General features: G+C 42.1%; 1 protein-coding gene across 4 annotated transcripts; it reads left to right on the top strand.

Annotated features, from left to right (window-relative positions):
• Window positions 1-1,883: 1,883 nt before the first annotated feature.
• LOC133554753 (uncharacterized) lies at window positions 1,884-7,680 on the top strand. 4 transcript variants are annotated; one of them, XM_061903855.1, is made up of 6 exons: window positions 1,884-2,323; window positions 2,409-2,474; window positions 2,629-2,700; window positions 2,759-2,809; window positions 2,888-3,055; window positions 3,299-7,680. In XM_061903855.1, the coding sequence occupies exon 6, from the start codon at window positions 3,494-3,496 to the stop codon at window positions 7,439-7,441; it is 3,948 nt and encodes a 1,315-aa protein (XP_061759839.1). In that variant the 5' UTR covers window positions 1,884-2,323; window positions 2,409-2,474; window positions 2,629-2,700; window positions 2,759-2,809; window positions 2,888-3,055; window positions 3,299-3,493; the 3' UTR covers window positions 7,442-7,680. The 4 variants fall into 3 exon arrangements, with proteins under 4 accessions (XP_061759839.1, XP_061759841.1, XP_061759840.1 ...); XM_061903856.1 differs by having other exon boundaries at window positions 1,884-2,474; window positions 2,935-3,055; XM_061903858.1 differs by lacking the exon at window positions 3,299-7,680 and having other exon boundaries at window positions 2,935-3,292.
• The last annotated feature ends 531 nt before the right edge of the window (window positions 7,681-8,211 follow it).

The raw sequence follows: 8,211 nt of genomic DNA, 5'->3' as shown, positions 1-8,211 counted from the left end.
GTGACTTGAGGAAGCAATGCAAATGCAAAATCTAATCTTGCTTAAACGCCAAACAAAAGAAGCCAAAGTCTTTTTTTCTTTTGTCAAAGACATCAACAAACTGGGCAAATGTTACTGATTATAAAAATTACGGCTACAAGGAAAAAGGAAAGATTGATGCAGTTTTGAAGGAATACACTCATCCATATTCACATGTACAAAGGATTACTGAACAAGACGATCTGAGATTGAACACTTTAAATTCCACGAAGAAAGGGGTGAAGAAGCTCATTTTTAAATGGCCCTGTCGAGAACGACACGCACGGGAAAAAAAAAGATCAGTCCCTCCAGAAAATTGTGGCAACTTTTTCAGAAAGTTGTATTCAAGTTATATTATGTGCTTGTCACCAATGCGTGTACAAAGTGTTCCTTGTAACCTTAAAGGGGAACTGAACTTTTTTGGGAATTTGACCAATCATTCACCATCCCTATGGAAGACAAAAACATATATATATATATATATATATATATATATATATATATATATATATATATATATATATATATATATATATATATATATATATATATATATATATATATATATATATATACCCACACATCAGGAGACTCCTATACGGATCCACCTTCAAGTCGCCCAACCCGCGTTACTGTCACATTTGTTTTGGCTCCGCCTAGAGAATCCGCTCCGCCTCTGAAAATTGTACGGTCAGACAGCGGGTCCTGCGGGCCTTTGAATGAACCATCAAATGGCCCGGCTCGACAAAGAGTGGCGAGGTTTCTTTCTTAATATGAATGGTGCCATTAGGTTTATTGATTGTCAGAGAAGTTAAGTCCCTACCTTTAGTCAAAAGTGATTTATGACCCCCCATAAAACAATGATTTATGACCCTCAAGGTCAAAGGTCAATGATTTATGAGGGGTCAAGTTCAAAGGTTAATGATTTATGAGGGGGTCAAGGTTAAAGGTCAAAGTCAAAGGTCAAAGTCAAAGGTCAGGTTCAAATGTCAAGGTCAAGTGGGTGTGGCTTACCCGGAAGAGGGTGGAGTTAAGACCTGCGGTGGGAGTGGTTAAACCAGGAAGAGGGTGGAGTTTTAAACAGAAAGAGGGCAGAGTTAAGACCTGCGGTGGGAGTGGTTAAACCAGGAAGAGGGTGGAGTTAAGACCTGACAGGGAACAGAGGAGGGATCAGTTTTTTTAAGAAAGCAATGTCATCTGAGCAGCATGTGACCATATATTTGATAGTTTAAATGTTTACGATCGTTTGAAACAACTTCCAGATTTCGATGTATTGATGGCTGGGAATGTTACGTGTGGAGATGTGGACACGCACACACACGCACACGCACACACACACACACACACACACACATGCACACACACACACACACACACACACACACACACACACACACACACACACACACACGAGGGGTACAAAAGGGCAGTGTAAGGCTTAGTCATTATTTGGAGCTTTATACGTTAGCGTAAAGACTTTGTTCGATTCGGTCATGATTAGTGAAACGCCTGTTTCGATTTATAAAAATAATAAAACTTACATTGACGCTCCGCAAAAAAGTCGAGTGTTTCTAAATCGTATTCAGATGCCGCCGACCGAATCTTTGCGTGAGAAATGGGATTTGGAAGGGGAGGGATCTTTTGGATTTGTATTCAGATACGAAATGGGGGATATCTGCTTATTTCAGCTAAAAGAAAGAAGAGACGGAAGCCCTTTCTCGATATTTTCATCGTTATCTACCGTGGATTGGGAAGTTTTTGGTGGACACGCACACACACGCACACACACACACTTCACACACACACACACACACGCACACACACGCACACACGCACACACGCACACACGCACACACACACACACACACACACACACACACACACACACACACACACACACACACATTCGTACGCACTGAAACAACTTCCGTACCTCACGAAAACATATTTAAACAGATGGAAAAAACTATCGCAGAACACAGTGTCACGTAGCAACTGGTCTTTACGGTCGTTTGAAACAACAGGTCAGTTTGGGGGACAAAAGGAGGGTTCAGTTTTTACTGACCTCCCATCTGACAGTTTAAATGTTTATGACCGTTTGAATCAACAGGTCAGTTTGGGGTACAAAGGAGGGTTCAGTTTTTATGGGAGCTTGAGAATTTCGTATGAATAGAAACTGGCCACCCATTTGACCGTTTAAATGTTTACGACCGTCTGAAACAACTTCCATACCTCACGAAAACATATTTAAACAGATGGAGAACTAGAGCAGAACACAGTGTAACCGCGATTTGCAAAATGAAAGGTAATTTCTTTTTTTTTTTTTTTCATTCCTTGTAACACGTCTGTTTAATGTTACTATAATAAGTATTTATTCGAACTAAAAACAGTCGAACATCGAGTTGAAATTCACCCACCACCAAGGGATCTCCTAACAGAGTCTCCAATCCTTTTGTGTAAGTACCGATTTTTTTTTTTTTTTACTGTATTCATTTCATTACCTCCGTTTTTACCACATTATTAGACAATGGTTTAACTCCGTTTAAGCATTTAAACGTTAAAAGCATTGCACGTGTACGACGATGTAATACCTTTTTTTTTTTTTAACAGCCGATGACGACGAAGTGAAAGACGAAGAACTTTGTTTGATCGATCTTACAAAGTTGGAAGATGATTATCGAGGTGTGTTTAAACCTTCGAATTATTTAATATTGTGTGTATTCATTATTTTGTTTTATAGAGGATTCGCCGGAAGAGACCAACGCGATCCCTTTAACCCAATCGCAGTCTGGTGAGTCAAATAATTCTCATTTTTACAAGAAAAAAAACATGCGGTATACGATACATATATACATATATTTACTTACAGATTTTCCGTTTACATCTCTTGCTCACTGGTCTCCCTTAACGCTGGAGGGTCCGTCAACGGCCATTCCAGGCAGAGAAGGCTTGATTGCGCCAAAGACTCCAGACATCGAATCCTTGCTCCGTGGGGAAATCATCGAAAACGACGGTGAATGTCCAACAGGCACCCGCTGTAAGTTTTTCTCGTTTTCTGTAAGCTTTTTAAGATTCTCAGGAGCTTTAAAGAGCTCCTCTCATTCCAATGTCTTTCGCTCAAATGAATTTCGCGCCTAAGGGGAATGGGCGGGGACTGATTCCGGAGGTGGGCGGTTGTTTCCGGCTATGCTTGCATGAGTGGAGATGACAGCGCCACATGTGGTTAAAGCCGGTATATATTAATTTTTTTTTTTTTTTTTTTTTTTTTTTTTTTCCACAGGCAACAAACGCAGGAGGAAGCGTAGATGCGCCCGCCAGCTCGACAAACATGATAGAAACAGAAGAAGGCTGAAACAGTACTATCGTATACTGGCTCGCACTCTCATGAAGATGGCAGACATGATTTGATACATACTGGTTTGTTATATCTGTTCCATTCGAATTATTTTTTCTTTTTTTTCTTTAGAGAAATATAATGGGTGTAGTTCCATCTGAATTAGATGTAGTTATTGAAGAAGATGAAGACGTTTGTAATCATCATTTAGATCCAAACAACCAGATAGAATGGGAACCAAACAATGATCCGTCTTTGCAAGATGATATTAATGTGTTAAATTCAAACACAAACACACAAGCCTCTACACAGCATCACGATGTGTTGGGAGGGGCGACACCCTCGGGGGAATGTTTGGATTTTTCGGAGGTGGTGGGGGTCATGCAGAACCAACCGTCAACGGCTGACCAATCAATTTCAAATGAGACCCAGAGGGGTGATGGGGTAAATGTCTTGAGGAGGGAAACATTCAACAATATACAACTATCCAGCGTTTTAACTTTTCCTCAAAACAACGATGTAACAGATTACGCCACATTTTACCGCGGAGTCTTGGGGAGCCTTAAAAAGCTGACACAGATGGTAACTAAGGAAGCTAGACCCGGCGATATCATTCAATTGGAGTTATCCGGTGAAAGTGCAAATCAACACACTTCATTTACATTTCGAAACGATGCCGGGGCTGTGATGAATGCTTTTCAAGATGTGTTAGATCTGTTGGTACAATCAAACGTTGAAATATTGAACGATGAAGAAATACAGGTGATGGTCCAGGTGATACATAACCCTCGAGGTGGTGTAAGAAGAAAAATCGAAACCCTTTTGGAACATGAAATCCGCAGAAAAAAAGCTCGTTATCTTTACAATCCATTAAACTCGAATAATCAACTATGTTTTGCCATTAGCCTAGCAAGTCTGTTACATCCTGAATTTACAGATAGCCAGGCTGTGGCGGAGGCTGAAAAAATACAGAGAAAAGCGGGCTTAGACGAACAGACTTCCGTCACTTTCAGTCATATTCGTGAATTTGAAAAAGTGGTACGTCGTAAAATTGTCATACTGTACAGAGAAGAGGGCCAACGACCCCTCTCACGGTTCGAGACGGATTACCCCAAATCAGAAAATCCGTTGTATCTGTATTTATCTCAGAATCATTACAGCGGTATCATTAACATTAAAGGTTTTTTGTCAAAACCGCACGTTTGTCACTACTGTTACCAAGGGTACGACAAACCCGACAGACACAAATGCGACGGCTATTGCTTGGTCTGTACACAAAACGGGTGTGTAAAAATAGAGGGGAAAACTGTGCTTTGCAGGGATTGCAACATGTGGTGTCGTTCTCCTGCATGTCTCCTCAGACACAGGGTAAAACACCGGGTTATGGAAAAACTCGTCAGCAACTGCGATCGGCGAAAGAAATGCCTTAAATGCAACCTATTTTACGATGTACCTGTGGCTACAGGTATCGCTAAACACACGTGCCCTAAGTTAAAATGTCAAATATGTAAAGAAGAGCTACCTCGCAGTGACTCAGAGACACCTGAAACACGACATCTTTGCTATATACAACCCCAACCACGTGAAGTAAACCACAATGATAATATCATATTCTATGATTTTGAGACGTTTGTCGATGACAATCACACTCACATTCCCTTTCTAGTCTGTACCAAGACGCTGCAAGGAGAAGAGTGGTGTGCTTTTGGACTGGATTGTGTTACAGTTTTCCTCAATCATTTCAGGAAACCTCGTTATCTTAAATCTACATTTATAGCCCACAATTCGAGAGGATTTGACGGTTACTTGATTCTGAGAGGCATGGTACGGCTGGGTATAGCACCCTTAATTATCATGCAGGGGAGTAAAGTTCTCTGTTTTAAAGACCCTGATTTTTTGCAAAAATACATTGACTCGCTTTCCTTCCTTACCATGCCGCTTAGCGCTATGCCAAAAGCGTTAGGACTCGGTGATTGCTGGTCCAAGGGGTATTTTCCTCACAAATTTAGTTCGGAGGAACATTTAAATTATGTCGGAAAATACCCCGCAATCAGCAATTACGGTGTAGAACGCATGACACCTGTTGAACGCACCAAGTTTGAGACGTGGTATCAAAATGAGAAAAGCGAGGTCTTTGATTTTCAAAAACAAGCGGTACACTACTGTAAAAACGACGTCAATGTTCTTCGTGAGGGTTGCATCAAATTTAGAGCCGAGTTTACGAGCGAGACGGGTGTTGACCCCTTCTCCCGTATCACCATAGCTTCGGCCTGCATGAAGGTGTTTGTGACTAATTTCCTCGAGCCGCGTTCTCTAGCCATACCTTCCCCGGATAACTACCGAGGGTTGTGTAAAAAATACTCACACACCAGCATCCAATGGTTAGAATGGGAGTCGCATCGTCGTGGTATTTTCATTCAGCATGCTTTAAACAAAGGCGAAAAACAGATGGGGGCATACTTTGTGGATGGGTTTGCTATAATCGGTGGCAAACCATTCGTCTGGGAATTTCAGGGGTGTTTTTATCACGGATGCCCGACGTGTTTCGAACCCGGTGCTGTATGCCCTTTGACAAACACACCGTTCGAGGAGTTGCACAAGGCTACCGAGAAAAAAATGAAAGCGTTAAAGCGTGACCACAAGGTCAACATCATCGTCATCAGAGAGCACGAGTGGAATGAAATGAAAAAATCAAACCCTAGGGTAATAGACTTTCTCAAAACACGCAATTACCCCGCACCTCTCATGCCTCGAGACGCTCTTTATGGAGGTAGGACAAGCGCCTTTTGCTTGAGGCACACGGCGGGTGAGAACCAGCGTGTATTGTATGAGGATGTCACCTCTCTCTACCCGTACGTCAACAGCGCATTTCCTTACCCCCTGGGTCATCCTGTCATCATCCACACGGATTTTGACGATGTTGGAAACTATTTCGGTCTGGTCAGAGCCGTTGTTCACCCTCCTCGAGGTCTCTATTTCCCTGTGCTACCCTACAGAACGGTCAAGGGTAAACTAGTGTTTACACTTTGCCGCACATGCGCAGAAAACAATAACCAGCAGGAACCCTGCGAACATGATGAGGAAGGAAGGGCATTGACGGGAGTCTGGGTCACGCTCGAATTCAACAAAGCTTTACAGTTGGGATACAGAGTCGGTAAGATTACGGAGGTGTGGCACTTTGAAGAACGGAGCGAAACCGTTTTTACGGGTTATGTTCAAACTTTCCTAAAGGGTAAGCAAGAAGCTTCAGGGTATCCCAAAGAAGCCGTCGATGCAGAAAGCAGGGAAAAGTACATTCGTGAATATCGTGAAAATCAGGGAATACAGCTGGATGCTGAAAAAATCGAACCCAACCCTGCCAAGAGACAAATGTCAAAACTCTGTTTAAACAGCCTTTGGGGAAAGTTTGCGGAGAGGTGCAATAGAACTCAGACCACCTTGGTGAGAAAAAGTGAAGTATTTTTCGACTTTGTATTTTCAGGAAAATATCAGGTTGAATATTTTTCCTTTCTCAACGAGCAAATTGCTATGGTGCAATGGCAATACAGTAAAAACAGCGTGGTGCTTCCCGGTAACACAAATAATGTATTTGTCGCTGCTTTTACCACCGCTTACGCACGTTTGAAAATGTACGGTTACCTAGAGGGGTTGCAAGAGAGAGTTCTTTACACAGACACCGATAGTTTAATCTACACGGTAAACGAGGGGGAAGTTTCTCTGGAGACGGGGTCCTATCTAGGCGATTTGACGGATGAGTTGGGAGGAGACAGCATTCACGAATTCGTCTCCGCCGGTCCAAAGAGTTATGCCTACCATACCCTGCAGGGTAAAAAAACTGTGCTGCGTGCCAAAGGAATCACTCAAACCCGCGAGTGTTGTGAGAGGGTCAACTTTGACAGCGTTAAAGATTTGGTGGAGGGCTATCTGGAGGAAGACAAAACAGGTGCGATCTACACCCCTCATCACCAAATTGTTCGTGATAAAAGGGGGTTCCTTTTAAATAACTCGTCTTTCGAAAAAAAGTTTCGAGTGGTGTATGACAAAAGACGTCTCTTTCCCGACGGGAAAACTTTACCTTTCGGGTATTAGAGAGGAAATGGAAAAAATGGAACGAGTAGACTTTGATCCCAGATTTCATACACCTTTTTCATGCCTGGTTGTAGGACCTAGTGGTTGCGGAAAGACTTTTTTTGTAAAATGTGTATTGGAAAATTGTGAACACGTCATGAATTCTATACCCGACAACATTGTGTGGATTTATACATCTTTCCAACCCATGTATGCTGAATTAAAAAAGATGAATAAAAAAATAAAATTTGTTGAAGGACTGCCTGATTCCTTTGAAGATGAAAACTTGTTTCCGGACGATCAGACCCATTTGGTGATTTTGGACGATGTTATTTTTCAAGCCTCAAATCACCCCGAAGTGGTTAAAATTTTCACGCAGTATAGACATCATAGAAATATGAGCGTTATGATGCTGACCCAGAATGTTTTTCATCAGGGAAAATTTTCACGCACCATTAGCTTAAACTGTAATTATATGATACTGTTTAAGAATCCGCGGGACAGATTGCAGATTAACGTGTTGGCACAGCAAATGTTCCCCGCACAAAAAAGTTTTTTCTTGGAAAGTTTTGCGGATGCTACTTTGGATGCTCATGGCTATTTATTGGTCGACCTGACACCTTTCTGTCCAGAACAATACAGAGTGAGGTCGGGCGTGCTTCCGCACCAGTGGCCCGTTGTCTACGTGCCAAAAACATAATGTCAAAGCGTGTAAAGAGGAACGGTCCCATGTTAAAAGCTCTGTACCATGCCACACCACAAAAACGTCGAGATATTCTGAGTCACGGCTC

The sequence above is a fragment of the Nerophis ophidion genome, linkage group LG06 (genome assembly GCF_033978795.1).
Source record: "Nerophis ophidion isolate RoL-2023_Sa linkage group LG06, RoL_Noph_v1.0, whole genome shotgun sequence".
Classification (NCBI taxonomy): Eukaryota; Metazoa; Chordata; class Actinopteri; order Syngnathiformes; family Syngnathidae; genus Nerophis; species Nerophis ophidion.
The sequence above is the reverse complement of the archived record's forward strand: the minus strand, read 5'-3'. Positions and strand labels throughout refer to the sequence as shown.

Excerpts from the sequence above, each read along its gene's own strand:
- LOC133554753 (XM_061903855.1), top strand. The coding sequence starts at position 3,494 with ATGGGTGTAGTTCCATCTGAATTAGATGTAGTTATTGAAGAAGATGAA.